This window comes from Anas platyrhynchos, chromosome 24, assembly GCF_047663525.1.
Source record: "Anas platyrhynchos isolate ZD024472 breed Pekin duck chromosome 24, IASCAAS_PekinDuck_T2T, whole genome shotgun sequence".
NCBI lineage: Eukaryota > Metazoa > Chordata > Aves > Anseriformes > Anatidae > Anas > Anas platyrhynchos.
In genome coordinates this window covers 7,519,816-7,535,266 of record NC_092610.1, presented here as the reverse complement: position 1 = coordinate 7,535,266, position 15,451 = coordinate 7,519,816, and the positions used below count along the sequence as shown (strand labels likewise).

Below are 15,451 nucleotides of genomic sequence, written 5' to 3'. Positions count from 1 at the left end.
CTTTTTCTTGTTCTTCTTCTAATTCTTCTTCTTCTTCTTCCTCTTCTTCTTCTTATTCTTCTTTTAATTCTTCTTCTTCTAATTCTTCTTTTTCTAATTCTTCTTCTTCTTTTTCTTGTTCTTCTTCTTCTAATTCTTTTTCTTCATCTTTTTCTTGTTCTTCTTCTAATTCTTCTTCTTCTTCTTCCTCTTCTTCTTCTTATTCTTCTTTTAATTCTTCTTCTTCTAATTCTTCTTTTTCTAATTCTTCTTCTTCTTCTTCTAAGTCTTTTTCTTCTTGTAATTTTTCTTCTTATTATTCTTCTCCTTCTTCTTATAATTCTAATTCTAATACTTTAATTCATCTTCTTCTAATCCTTCTAATTCTTCTTCTTGTAATTTTTCTTCTTCTTCTTCTAATTCTAATTCTAATTCTAATTCTTTATTTCTTCTTCTTATAATTCTTCTAATTCTTATTCTTCTTATTATTATTCTTCATCTTCTTCTAATTCTAATTCTAATTCTAATTCTAATTCTAATTCTAATTCTAATTCTAATTCTGATTCTAATTCCGATTCTAATTCTGATTCTAATTCTAATTAATTCTAATTCTAATTCTAATTCTTTAATTCATCTTCTTCTTCTTCTAATTCTTCTTCTTCTTCTTTTTCTAATTATTCTTCTTCTTTTTCTAATTCTAATTATTCTTCTTCTAATTCTTATTCTAATTCTTCTTCTTCTTCTTCTTCATCTTTGTTTTCTTAGACTTCTTCATTTCTTCTTCTTCTTCTTCTTCTTCTTCTTCTTCTTCTTCTTCTTCTTCTTCTTCTTCTTCTTCATTTCTTCTTCTTCTTCTTCCTCTTCTTCTTCTTCTTCATTTTCTTAAACTTCTTCGTTCCTTCTTCTTCTTCTTCTTCTTCATCTTTCTTTTCTTAATCTTCTTCGTTTCTTCTTCGTCGTTATCGTCTTCTTCTTCTTCTTCCTCTTCTTCGTTTTATTAATCATCTTCGTTTCTTCTTCGTTGTTATGGTCTTCTTCTTCTTCTTCTTTGTTTTCTGCATCTTTTTCGTTACTTATTCATCGTTACCATCTTCTTCTTCGTCTTCGTTTTCTTAATCTTCATCATTTCTTCTTCGTCGTTATACTCTTCTTCTTCTTCTTCTTCTTCTTCTTCTTCTTCTTCTTCTTCTTCTTCTTCTTCTTCTTCTTTTTCTTAATCTTTTCATTTCTTCTTCTTTTTCTTAATCTTTTCATTTCTTCTTCGTCTTTTTGTCATCGTCTTCTTCTTCTTCTTTTCTTCTTCTTCGTTTTCTTAATCTTTGTTTCTTCTTCAATGTTATGGTATTCTTCTCCTTCTCCTTCATTTTCATAATCATTATTCTATCTTCTTTTTCGTTATTTTCTTCTTCTTCTGCTTCATCTTCGTTTTCTTAATCTTCTTTCTTTCTTCTGTGTCGTTATTTTCTTCTTCTTTTTCTTCTTCTTATACTTCTACTTTTTCTTCTTCTTCTTCTTCTTCTTCTTCTTCTTCTTCTTCTTCTTCTTCTTCTTCTTCTTCTTCTTCTTCATTTTCTTAATCTTCTTGGTTTCTTCTTCGTCATTATTATCTTCTTCTTCACCTTATTCTTGATCTTCTTCTAATTATTATTCTTCTTCATCTTCTTCTTCCTCTTCTTCTTCGTTTTCTTCTTCTTTTTCTTTTCTTCTTCATCATTATCATCTTCTGCTTGTTCTTCATTCTCTTAATCTTCTTTGTTTCTTTGTAGTTATTTTCTTCTTCTTTTCTTCTTCATCTTCTTCTTCTTCTTCTTTTTCTTTCTCTTTTTCTTCTTTTTCTTCTTCTTCAACTTCGTTACCTTAGTCTTCTTCATTTCTTCTTTTTCTTCTTCATCTTCATTTTCTTAATCATCTTCGTTTCTTCTCCGTCCTTATCGTCTTCTTCTTATCTTCTTTTTCTTCTTCATCTTCTTCTTCTTCTTCGTTTTCTTAATCTTCTTCGTTTCTTCTTCATTGTTACCATCTTCTTCTTCTTCTTCTTCTTCATCTGTGTTTTCTTAATCTTCTTCTTTTCTTCTTCGTCGTTATCGTCTTATTCTTCTTCTATTTCTTCTTCTTCTTGATCTATGTCTTCTTCTTCATCATCTTCATTTTTTTTATCTTCTTCGTTTCTTCTTTGTCATTATCATCTTCTTCTTCTTCTTCTTTCTAAATCTTCTGCATTTCTGCTTCGTCATTACCGTCTTCTTCTTCTTCTTCTTCGTTTTCTTAGTCTTCTTCGTTTCTTTTTTGTCATCATCTTCTTCTTCGTCTTTGTTTTCTTAGTATTCTTCATTTCTTCTTCTTCTTCTTCTTCATCATCTCTGTTTTCTTAGTCTTCTTTGTTTCTTCTCATTTTCTTCAATGCTTTCTTAGTCTTCGTCTCCTTCTTCTTCTCCTTCTCCTTCTTCTTCTTCTTCTTCTTCTTCTTTTTTCTTCTTCTTCTTCTTCTTTGTCATCGTCTTCTTCGTCTCCTTCTTCTTCTTCTTCTTCGTTTTCTTAATCTTCTTTGTTTCTTCTTCGTCGTCATCTTCTTTGTCTTTTGCTTCTTCTTCTTCTTCGTTTTCTTAATCTTTTTCTTTTCTTCTTCGTCATCATCATCATCGTCTTCTTCATCGTCTTCGTCTTCTTCTTCTTCTTCTTCATTTTCTTAATCTTCGTTTCTTCTTTATCATCATCATCATCGTCTTCGTCTTCTTCTTCTTCTTTGTTTTCTTAATCTTCTTTGTTTCTTCTTCGTCGTCGTCATTGTGGTGTAATTGCCTGAAGTAACTAGGAAAATAAAACTGACATTCACATTTTTAAGGAAAAGGTACAGCATTGAAGAGGCTTTCAGGGTAGGGCATAACTGCATTACCTGAGCGTTCCCTAGGCTCCCAACCTTAGATGCTATCGCGCTGGGGAAACTTGGTGTGCTAGCTCTAAGGAACACCACAGAGCGTGGAGTGGAGTGGAGACACCACGGCTAGGCTCTGTAATCAGGTGGGGCCTCGATTGTTCTTGTGCACAAAGCTGCACTTTTTGCCACCCTAAGCCAAAGACCTGTCATGTTTTGACAAATGCTGTACCCTAGTGTACTTTTTGCTCATTATAATATCATTATAATACCAAAACACACCTCCATCCCAAAAGCTACCCGCCTCCAAGGTGCGACCACCCCTCACTGAGCATGCGCTCTGAATTTCTTGGAGCCTATTACTTTAAACGGAGACGGGAAAACTTTACACCAATCATAACTAAGATATGCTTGACTAAAGCCACTCAAGCTCCACCTAAAAGATAGAAAATAATATAAATTGGCCCAAGAGAGAGGGGATGTTAGGGAAGATACCATCGTCAGGGGAGATACCATCCCGAGGACATACAACATCCTTAGGACCTCCTGACTCCTGGGATCAGTCGACGGGCTGAGCCTCTCTTCCCCCCCCCATTGGGATGCCTTTGGGTGAGATCTGAATACTTGCTTATAAATCTCTATAGAGTCTTTGATCCTTTTAGCACGTTTATTTCTAGGCTGCGCACCTGTGACACCTGTAAACACCTATAACACCTGTAACATCTATAACATCTGTAACATCTATAACACCTGAAACATCTGTAACACCTACACCACCTATAACACCTGTAACATCTGTAACACCTATAACACCTGTGTATTTCATGCATACTAGCTTGCTTTTGCAGATAGTCACTATCACCGGCAATCCAAAAGAACCTGATTATCTGTTGCTGTAATAAACCATACTTGATTGCATTGTGATAACTCTCATTAAGTGCAACTAGGGTGAGGGTGGTTATCCATGATAGTTCAGTGTTCTGAATCCAACCAGACCCCCAGACAGTTAATGAGTTTTTGGTGAATGTCTGAATGGACCCCCAGACAGTTAATGCGTTTTTGGTGAATGTCTGACTGGACCCCCAGACGGTTAATGTGTTTTTGGTGAATGTCCGACTGGTTCAGTACTCTGAATCTGACCGGGCCCGAAACAATTAATCAGCTACACCCCTTAACGCGACAGTCATCTTCTTCATTGTCTTCATCTTCTTCTTCTTCTTCTTCCTCGTTTTCTTAATCTTCTTCATTTCTTCTTTGTCATCTTCGTCTTCTTCTTATTATTATTTTTTTCTTCTTCTTCATTTTCTTAATCTTCTTTGTTTCTTCTTCGTCATCGTCTTTGTCTTCTTCGTTTTCTTAATCTTCTTCATTTCTTCTTCGTTGTCATCTTCTTCTTCTACTTCTTCGTTTTCTTAGTCTTCATAGTTTCTTCTTCTTCTTCATCATCATCGTCTTCTTCTTCTTCTTCTTCATCTTCTTCGTTTTCTTAGTCTTCCATTTTTTTCTTCTTCTTCTAATTCTTCTTCTTCATTTTCTTAGTCTTCTATGTTCTTCTACATCTTCTTCTTGTTCTTCTACATCTTCTTCTTGTTCTTCTAATTCTTCTGTTTCTTCTTCTTCTTTGTTTCCTTAGTCTTCTCCGTTTCTTTTTTCATCTTCTTCTTCTTCTTCTTCTTTGTCTTCTTCTTCCTCCTCTTCTTCTTCTTTGTTTTCTTAGTCTTCTTCCTCGTTGTCCTCTTCATCTTCGTCTTCATCTTCGTCTTCATCTTCTTCCTCTTCTTCTTCTTCGTTTTCTTAGTCTTCTTCATTTCTTCTTCTGTCATTGTAAAGCAATCTAGTAGTAGGTGCCTGTATTGCACGCAGCTCTTCCTCAGGTGAGCAGTTATTATAGCAGTTTTACAGATAGTATGGTGATGTTACTTTGTTTGTTTGTTTTGTGGTTCTGGGTTCCTTATGATTTTTGCAGAATTACGGGGCTTTCTGTGAGTCTTTGCCTGTATGTCAAATCTTATCAAAGTTACAACCTTGCTGTTAAAGTGATTGAGCAGGGTTTAGGAGAAATGTATGATGGAGGCTCCCTGTGTGAGCATGTATCTGAAAATGGCAGCAGTGGTTATGTAAGGGGTAGTCTGTTTCAGGTTTAGGGGCAGTTTGTTATATTTCTGGATCTTTTGCCTGTGGGTTTGCTGTCTGTCGAGTCTTTAGACCTTGCAGCCTTCTAGGCTTTAACTGCTTGGAATTCACATATTAGAGGTATGATTATGAGGGTTTTCTAGGTACCTTGTTTTTGGGAAACCGTGGGGTGCCTTGACCGCATAAGTGCAGTACTGCCTAGAGAGTGAGCAGGCTCACCTTCTTCATCTCTAAAGAATAAGTCTGTTCGGGCACATTTTAGGGCGGCGCTGCCCAGGCACATTTTAGCGCGGCACCTGTCATCAGTAGCAGTCAGCATAGCAGAAGAGGTGGGTGTCAGGGCTGGCATGCTAGTGAATGCTGGTTCTCTGTTTTTGCAAGTGATAATGAACCTGTTTAAACTAATTCTATTTGAAAAAGTTCCAGTTACTTGCTGGGTCGTATTGTCCTTTCAATATTCAAAGCTGCAGCAAAAGCATGGGGATTGTTGCTTCTAGAAACACCCCAGGTCTCTTGTCTGCTCTCTGCATGTTGTTCAGGTAAAGCAGATTGTAAAAAAAAAAAAAAAAAAAAAAAAAAAAAAAAGAAATGAAAACCAGCTGCTACTGCTCCTGCTCTCTTCCTACTTCCTTGTGCTTTTGCCCTCCCCTTTTCCAGGTGATTGGGTTTGGGTGCTGGGCGGGGCCAAAAGGTACATGAGACCCAGGCATGCCATCAGAGAGCTCCTTCTGCCTGGGCTGCTCTTTGGGGTAAGTGCTTTGATTTTCCTTCACTCAGTTGCAGGGTTCTCTAGGCAGGCTGGATTTCTGGATTTCTAAGTGCTTGGGATTCACTTGATAGGATATTTAGTAGAGGCTGCTGGCTCACTGTTTTTTGGGATGGTGGGATACTCTTCTGTTTTTGAGCTGTACTTGAATCTCTAGATGGATCAATCCACTTCTGTAACTCTCCAGAGGACTAAAACAAGCTTGATGCAGGATTACCAAGAAACTGAGCACAGTTGCATCAGTCACCTCTTTCATCTGCCAAGGGTGAGTCTGTGACTACCCCTGCTGGGGCTGCTCTGTCTGCATGTCTCTTTGGCATTTATGGAGCTCAGTTTTTTTTCTTTGTGTGTGTTTATGTTCTAACTTTTTAGGTGTTTTTTTTTGTTGTTGTTGTTGTTGTTGTTTGTTTTTTTTTGGAGGGGTGAATAGTGTGTGTACTGAGCGTGGTTGGCAGGAGGAGGTGGGGAGCTGCTCAGGACTGGTAGATTTTGTTTCTGGGATCGTGCGGCATCCTTCCTGTGCGATGCGACCGATTGTTGGGCAGGAACGTTTCATTACTCACAGAAAATACACAGCTTCACAGAAAATACACAGCTGCTGGCCTGTTACCAGTCATATTTCTTTTGAGGCTTTTACTCTTTGAGGTGGTAATGTTTCTTACACCATTATTTCCACCTAATGGCGGTAAGGATTCTGGTTGTCTGCATTTTTCAAGGTTGTCTGTTGTAATAAATGACCAAGTCCCAAATAGGATTACAATCAAAGTTTACAATATTAAATGAATAGAGGTAAGCAAACAGCGCTGGGTGCGCCAGGAGTTTCTGCTCCACCCATACGCACACAAGTTACATCAGGCAGCTGGTTTTTATGCTCCTAGGCTAATACATATTCATTACTACTTCTAGAAAAGGAGGGTTATTATAATTAGTTCCTGGAAATCCAAACCCGCCCACTGGCGCATGCGTTATCAGTCTCTGGTGGTCCCTCTGGGGGTCTCTCGTACTGAAGGCTCATAGTCTTCCTCCCAGGCTTTTCCCTTGTCCTTCTCCTTTGTCCATCTTGGCTGGATGTCAGAGGCTTGCATAGTGCCCCATGCAATAGTCATAACAGTTAGCAGTTATTCTGAAACCCCTTTGTTCTCTTATCCCCTATTGACCCGAATTGCTGGACCATTCCTTTGCAAGATGAGAAGAAGCAAAGAGAGCAGGAGGAACAGCAGCCCTGTTTTTGGTCTGGCTTAGTTCAACAGGGTGCAGCACAAGCAACCAGGCTGTTTCTCTTCAAAGACTTGCCTTAGCATTGGTGAAGCAAACTGACCAGGCTGACAACCCTCTCACCTTTTTGCACCACTCTACAACATGGGGACTTCACCTCTCCAAGGCTGCACGAGGGAAGGGCAGAAACAAGAAAAAAAGCACATCCTGAGGCACCTCATAACCACAGCCTACCTACTGCAATACTTATATCTCTCTTCCCAGCTGCTTTACCTCTGCCGCTCTCCATCTCCAAACCACATTCTTTTTAACTGCCATGCAGAGTGGCAGTCCTCCGGGCACCATAGAGCGGCACCATATTTTTATTTTTTTTATTATTATTTTTTAATTTCAAAACAGCAGTCCGCTTCCCTCTGGAGATGGACAGTAGGTCCAGCCAGTCACTGAGTTGCCAACACAGAGCTTCACAGTTCCAGAAGGCACTCTTTCCTTTGACCGATTCCTTATAAATGTTATCTACCACTGGCAAAAGCAATAAACAGACTGCAAACATGCACTGCCATGTTTGACAAACTTTGTTTTTAATTTTATTATTTCAAAAGAGCAGTCCACTTGCCTCTATATCTGTGAAGTAAATCAAACCAGTCACTAAGTTGCTGAACAAGAACTTGATGGTTCCAGAAAGCACTGTTTCCTTTGACCGGTTCCTCCTAATGTTTACCTACTGCTGGAAAAAAAGCAAAAAGACTCTGTGCCAGCTGCCCTTGAGTACTCGCCCAGAGCTTGAGTATTCGCCCACAGACAGACCAGATGTCTTTTCCAAAACAGTCAGGACAATGCACTGATGGAACACCACTTTAGCTACCATCACTAATTGCCAGGCAGGACAGCTCCAGGCCAAACACACACATAGAGAGGCACGCAACAAACATCATGAATGAAACATGGGAAAAGAATTACTTATGCTATAAGAATGAATTACTCACCTGAAGAAGAGCTGCATGCAATAAGGGCACCTACTACTACATAGATTAATTTACTTTATATGATCCTACTAGATGTCACCTTAAATAGATGCACTTATCTCTTTCAACTTGGAAACACATCAACCCGTAGACTTTGACCCACCACCAGGCAGGGACTAGGAATACTAAGTAGAGGAGAAAACGAGTGTTGTGAGCCTGAAGTGTGTACAACCATAGTAAAGACAGCTCCTGAGAGGATGGGGAAACAAAGAGAAAGCTGCTTACCTCTGAGAAGTTGTCCTTGATCTTTGTGCCATGGACATTTGTCTTGAATGCTCGGCACATGAGTTTAGGGGTCCCCGTCCGTTGAAGGCTTACCTCAGGAAAGTCCTACATGGCTCCACCCGCATTACTGATTTTTTCTGCCAGCAGGCAGTGGCAGAAAATCCTGAGAAACAGCAGACACATCTTCCCAAACCATTTTCTCAATAACGGAAGCAGTGCAAACCGCGCTGAAAACCACAAGTGAAAACAGCAGAAAAACACACCCCACGTTGTCTCAGGTAGGAAATAACTGCCCTGAGCAACATGCCCTTCCCATGGTGAACCCAATATACCCAAGGCCTTAGGGGGAAGGCAGAAAAGGAACCCAAGACTCTTAGTACATCTCCTGAGAATCGCAATTTCCATTTACTCCATGTCTTCTGGTCTCACAGGATGAGGCAGAGGTATAATTAATTCCTCCTCCGTCTCTCTGCAAAGAGCTTTTCTCATATCTGTGACAAAGGAGAAAAATGTTATGATTGTGGGAGTCATTCCACAAAGCTACACATGGTGAATTCACTACTACAGATAAGATCATTTTTAATCAAAAACACCTCAGCCACAACGTTACCACTGCAAACATAGCACTGCACAAAAATTCAACTCAAGATATAGGAAAAGGCGATCTAAGAAGACGAATGAAGTTGACCAAAAGCATCTGCAACAACCATCTGGTAGATGGTTGTCCACAGCCATCCGATTTCATGGTGGTCTTTCCTGACAAATGAATCCTGGAAGAACAGAAAAGATACACAACATGTCCACAACAACTTTTGAGGAGACTATTGAACAGAAAAAAAAAAAAAAAAAAAAAAAAAAAAAAAAAAAACAGCAAGCGTCAGTTTTGTTAACAAAGTAACATTAACATACTAAAAACTTCCACCTTCTGTGTAGCCCCAAGGCGGTGCTGGGTACATCCACTGATATTATTGAGGTGGCACAATGTCAGAGATAGTTAACAGACAAGGTACACCCGAGGTGCACCCAGTTTGGATCAGCTTGCATATGAGTCTGCTGATACATCAGTACTGTTCTTCCAGAAGCAGACAGTTCATTCCTCGGTGGAGCTGAGGCTCTGTAAGGCTTTGCTTTTTTTCACTTCCCTCACTCCCCCTCTATTTCCAAGCTTAAACTTACACCCAGCAGCAACCTGAACCTCCCGGCACGCACAGCCCAGCCCCAGCCTGGGGAAAGACCAGCCGCCACCCCCACCTGGACTTGCCTTGCTCTGGCCTCCTCAACACCGTCTCCTGCCCTGGGGGGGTCCAGCCAGTAACCCCCAGTCCCCACACACACTTGCACCACCACAAGCAGCCCCGGCCACGCTTGCCCACTGCTGCACTCTGCCTGCACAGAGCAGCCCCCCTCCCGGGCCAGGGAGCAAAGACAGCACAGGCCTGCCCCCCCCAGTCCCGCAATAGGCAGCCCCCCACCCCACCCAGCAGGGCTGCCCCCACACTCCAAGTGGCCAGCAGCTGACAGACATGGGGACAACCCACCCCCCAGCCCCTGCCCCTGCCCCCTCCACACCCAGCCAGCTGCGGAACCTAGACCCACGGACACACAGCGACTCCCCTTCCCCTGGCGGGCAATGCATCAAGCAGTGTCCTTCTGCCTGTCCATCCATCCCTGCTTGAGAAATGGATGCTGGAAGTGGGCTTCTCACTATCGCTGCTGCTTTGGGTAGTTGTGGAGTAATTGCCTTAACCATTTCCTCATTGATGGAAACGGTTAAGCCGACCAAAATTAGAACAAACGATGGGGATTCTCCCCTCTGAAGACAGGCCAAGAGAGATGGAGTTGTTCACCATGGAGAAGAAAAAGCTCCAGGGGGAGCCGATTGCCGCCTTTCAGTGCCTAAAGGCAGCTTATAAAAAAAGTTGGAGAGCAACTTTTTGCTCAGACAGATAATGACAGGGCAAGGGAGTTTTTAAACTAAAAGAGGGGAGTTAGATTAGATGTCATGAGAACAGGGGAAAGGATAGAGGAACACAGACACAGAGAAGGGCAGAGGAATCAAAAAGACCAAGAGACGAGTGGGACAGAGGAAGGACTAACAGCGGTAGCTGGACAGAGGAATTGCAGGGAATGCTACTGCAGGCGTATAAACCTGGGTGCAGTGCTTTTGTCACTGATGGGCAGTACCAGTTGTGGTTGCAATGCTGTGCAGGTTCAGCGCAAGCAGTTGTCACAAAGTCTCAGGAGAGCATCAAAGCACAAGAGGAGTGTGGGGCATAATGGGTTTCTCAGGGTTCCAGAGTAGAGTGCAACGGTCCAAAATGGGTGAGTGGGGGTAACATGGCTACCCAGCAGACACCCAGATGCCTAGACAAGCCCTGTGTGCCACTATGTCAGCTCCTGAGGACCACACACATGCCAGCAGTCAACAAAGCATGCAGAGGCAAGTTAGCAGCAAGAAACGGATGCACAGGAGAGGATGTCCCCGTGCAGCCTGCACACATCCCTCTCCCTGCCCTGCCAGCATTTGCAGCATGGCACCATTCCACTCCCTCCCCACCCACCTTGACACTCCAACCACCCTGACCTATGGAGGGCTGCACTGAGCCCCCCACTGCAGCATGCACATGTGAGCTCACTTCTTCCAGTATGCAAAAGGAAGCATTTATTCAGGGCTTATTTTAAACTTCAAAGTAGAGGGATTACATTTCATATAAAACCCACGACAAATAAATGTCTGGTAGACATAGATAACAATATTCATACTAAACACACTTGCGCTATTTATCTACAGTTGTCAAAAATACAGAGAAATTAGATAAAAAAGGTTTTTTGGTCAAAACATTAATGAAATACGTGTTTCAAATGCATAGGAATCGCAGAGCGATCAAACAAAGACAGTAAGTGTCTTAAAGCTTTAGAGCTTTCAAGAGCTGCCATGATCACACGAGCAAAGAAAAGCTACCAAGTTTGTTCACCAAGACAGATGTTCAAAGTAAAGACAGGAAAAAAAAACTTACACTCTACCACCAGGCATCTTTGCTGGCGGGGAGCAAAGGGAGGAAAAGAATGCAGCATGTGTTTAAACTTCTCCTTATGGTATCTGTATGTTTTGAAGAAACCTCTCTGGCAAAAGCAAGGTCAGTTTGCTATCAGATGCTATCTAAGGAAACAGCAACAAATAATGTTTGTCACAGATAGGATCACTTCATATTCATTGTACTGCACAGTGACCAAGAACAATGCCCCCGGAGAGGAAAAACAAATCTCTCCCCACAGGGAGCACCCTGAAGCCCGAACGTCTTCAATACACATTTTACCCCTGCATTTTCTCAAAAAGTACTCAGTTGGTATTTCCCTGAGGGAGAGGTAGGCTCTCATGAGGACACTTCATGCTCCCATGCTCTGAAAAGTCAGAAACAACATGATTGTCCCCTCTCATAACCACTTTGTAGTGAAGAGTCCTTCAGTTCCCACTGGTCCTCGTGCTTGGATACGAGAAGTACTAACACCAACTTCAGTATCTGTAGAAAACACACAAGGTAGAGGTAGTTGATCTTCAGAAGATATTCAACTTTGCACTATAAAGCTCTGCATCTTTATGCAGAAGCAGTCATTCAGCATGACCTCCCTTCATTCAGCATGAGCTCCTCCCCAAGTGTCAGAAGTGATTTTTATCTGTTCTGATTAGAGGAAATTAACTATTATAAATTGCAGTGTTTATACTTCTGTCTGTTACAGCTTCACTTTTAGAGAGAAAAGTGAGCCAGAAAGGTACACATGTCTTACATGTATCATGCATTCATTTGAGGGTTTACCCTTTGAACCATAAGAACTTAATTAATCAAGATTGCAATCTTATGTCCTTCCCTCCCCCCCCCCCCCCCATCTTTTTAAAGGGACCACTGCATGATCTTATAAAACCCTAATTACATTTTTTTTAGTACATAGAGCGCTGCGTGTTCGAGCTTGCTACAGAGATTTCTAGTAGTTTCTCCCTCAGGAATTAATGTTTCCCTTGTCTTCTGCAATTCCTAGTACGTGCACCTGTTTACTTAGGTAACTGAAACTCAGTTTTGTTCCAGTCTTTCCTTCCTCCCACACTCCCAAACAGCTTTGTGGTGCTTAGCTGCCTGCACACCACAGACACTTACCGAGTCCAAATCTATATCCATCAGAGAATCGGGTACTGGCATTCCAGAAAACACAAGCACTGTCCACATGCTGGAGGAACAACTCCGCTGTTTTCTCTGAAAAAGAGGCAGAGCAGAAAATAGGATACAGTACATACAGCATGATCATGCAGGCCAATAGGCACAGCCTCATACCCTGAACAGATACAATAGCAGAACTTTCACCTGCAACATTATCAGACAGCATTTAACAGCCTGGATTAAAACATGTTCATGCATGTCGTGGTTCCGCTCGAGTGGGCAGCCGAGCTCCACCACAGCCGCTCTCTCACTCCCCCTCCTCAAAGAGGAATGGGGAGAAAATATGTGAAAAGGGCTCAAGGGTTGAGATAAGGAAGAGAAAATCACGCAATAATTATTGTAACGGGCAAAACAGACTCAGCATAAGAAGATAGTAGGATTTATTGCTCATTACTAACAAGCTAGAGAAGTGAGAAACAAAGGAAAGAAACCAAAAGCACCTTCCCCCCCCCATCCACCCTCTTCCACCTCCTCCCCCCTAGCAGCGCAGGGGAACGGGGGAATGGGAGTTATGGTCAGTCTACAGCACTTCTTCTCTGCCGCTCCTTCTCGGTCACTCTCGTCCCCTGTGCTGTGGGGTCCCACCCATGGGATGCAGTCCTTGATGAACTGATCAGGCGTGGGCTTCCCACAGGCAGCACCTCTTCCAGAACTGCTCCAGATATGGGTCCGTACCACGGGGTCCATCCCTCAGGAGAAAACTGCTCCAACCTGGCTCCCCTACGGGCAGCAGCTCCTGCCGGGTCGCCTGCTCCTGTGTGGTCTCCTCTCCACGGGCTACAGGTCTGGCCCGGAATCTGCTCCGGCAGGGGTCTTCCACAGGCGGCAGCCTCCGTCGGTGCAGGGCCACCTGCTCCACCGTGGTCTCCTCCACGGGCTGCAGCGTGGAACCCTGCTCCACCGTGGCACTCCATGGGCTGCAGGGGGACGTCCTGCTTCACCATGGTCCTCACCACAGGCCGCAGGGGACTTCTGCTGCGGCGCCTGGAGCACCTCTCCCCCCTCCTTCTACACTGACCTTGGCATCTGCAAGGCTGTTTCTCACTCCCTTGACTCTCCTGGCTGCTGTGTGGCGCAGCGTTTTTTTCCCTGTCTTAAATATGCTCTCACAGAGGCACAAAACAACATCGCTTATTGGCTCAGAACTGGAAAACAATGGGGCCCTTCCCAAACATGGGGCGGCTTGTAGATCTTTCTCACAGAAACCACCCCTATGGCCCCCTGCTACCAAAACCTTGCCACGTAAACCCACTACAGGGACCTAACCTTCAGGGGTCTTCAGCTGGTATTCACAAGCAATTCTTTATTTGGTGTTGTAGGTATGTGATGGAGTGGAAATAGGAGAGCAGAGTTTCAGAGAGATGAGGTGACATGATGGAAGATGAGATGAGGTGAAGGGAGCTGAGATGTTGTAGATGATAGGAGATGGAGTGGGATTAGGTGAGCAGATCTTTGGAGAGATGAGGCAAGGGGAGAGGAAGGGAGGGGATGGGAGACGATATTTGATAAAATAATCTGTTGAAGTGATACATGATCGGTGAAGTTTAGGTAAGATAGATGTGTTCAGTTAAGGTGAGACGTGGTGTGGTGAGATTATGTGAGCTGAGTTTAGATGAGGTGGTATATATGAGCAGTGATTAGGAGAGACTGAGGAGTGAGATTAGGAGAGCAGAGTTTTGGAGAAATAAGGTGTTGGAATATAAGGTGAGGTGAGTTTACATGTGGTGAGGTGAGGTTTGTGAGATCATGTGAGATATGGGGAAGTTAATTTAGGTGACATGGTATGACGTCAGCTTAACTGACCATAGGTACAGAGAGATTAGGTAAAGTGATGTGATGTGAACTGGCCTGAGGTGATCTGAAGGGAGTTGAGGTAAATTGATATAAAGTGTGGTAACATGAGGTGAGGCGAGAGGGGGAATGAGGTGAAGTGAGTTGATACGAGATAGATGAGGTGAGGTGAATTGAGCTGAGATGCCCAGAACTGAGGAGAGTATAGGTGAGGTGAGGTTACTTGAGGTAAAGTGAGATGATGTGAGATTGGTTGAGGTGAGGTAGATGAGGCAAACTGGAGTTAGATTAGGAGAGGTGAGGTGAGAGGAAATGTGACAAGGTGTGGTGAGGTGATATAAGATGGTGTGAGGTTACATGAGCTGAGAAGATGTGTCACATGTGGTGAGTTGTTGTAAGGTGAGGTGAGATGAGATTTGATGAAACAAGATCACATGAAGTAATGTGCATTCTGGTGACCTGAACTGAGCTGAGCAGAGAGGAGGTGGTGTGACCTGAGATGAGGTGAGAAGAAATGAGGTTAAGTGATGTGACCTGAGCCAAGCCAATCAGAGGAAAGGAGAGATTAGCTGAGGTGAGACAAGGTTTGGTGAAAAGAATTGAGCTTCACCTGACCTCCCTTCCCCTCACCTCTCATCACTTCATCTCTCTACAAATCACTTCATCTCACATTAATCTTATCTCGGGCATCTGCACTGGATGGAATTTTCCAGGACTGAGAAATGGACTGACAAAACCCTCATGATGCTCGACATGGAGAGAGAGAGATTGCAGAGCCCTTCCCCCTTGTGAGAAACAAACCCAGCATGAGGACATGCTGGGTGCACCCAGCATTGAAGTAAACTGGATGGAAGGGCCTTGCTGGCCAACAAGCTGACCATGAAGCAGTAATCCAATAGTAAAAGATATATAGTATGAATCAAAGGCATCTCAAAGGGGATTCCTCGAGAAGTCATGGACAGATTACTACTTACAACCTGGGAAGTTTGGTGAAAGGCTGGGAATCATGCTTCTGATTGTTGAGAGGATCAAGAACATGTCTGGACACACTGTAACCTGCACAGCAGGAAGGGATTGATCAGAACAGAGACACTCAATTTCACACCTTGCAGGCACTGGTGAACCCCAGAGATGGCCGAGAGACTGCTGTCACTTGTTGGTCAAGCTGTGTCCCAGGGGCAGCTGCTACCCCAGCATTACCATTACTGATCCAAGCCATTCTGTGAAAACAACA

At 42.9% G+C, this 15,451-nt stretch overlaps 1 protein-coding gene across 3 annotated transcripts; it reads right to left on the bottom strand.

Moving 5' to 3' along the window:
* Positions 1–10,851: 10,851 nt before the first annotated feature.
* On the bottom strand, positions 10,852–15,128 carry LOC139999401 (gamma-glutamyl phosphate reductase-like). Of its 3 annotated transcripts, none has more exons than XR_011804844.1 (3): positions 13,138–15,108; positions 12,367–12,462; positions 10,852–11,736 (listed from the first exon to the last, which is right to left on the bottom strand). XR_011804844.1 is itself a non-coding variant. In XM_072027515.1 (3 exons), the coding sequence occupies exons 1-3, from the start codon at positions 13,368–13,370 to the stop codon at positions 11,651–11,653; spliced, it is 597 nt and encodes a 198-aa protein (XP_071883616.1). In that variant the 5' UTR covers positions 13,371–15,128; the 3' UTR covers positions 10,852–11,650. The 3 variants fall into 3 exon arrangements, 2 of the variants coding, with proteins under 2 accessions (XP_071883616.1, XP_071883617.1); XM_072027515.1 differs by having other exon boundaries at positions 12,956–15,128; XM_072027516.1 differs by having other exon boundaries at positions 13,068–15,118.
* Positions 15,129–15,451: the final 323 nt, after the last annotated feature.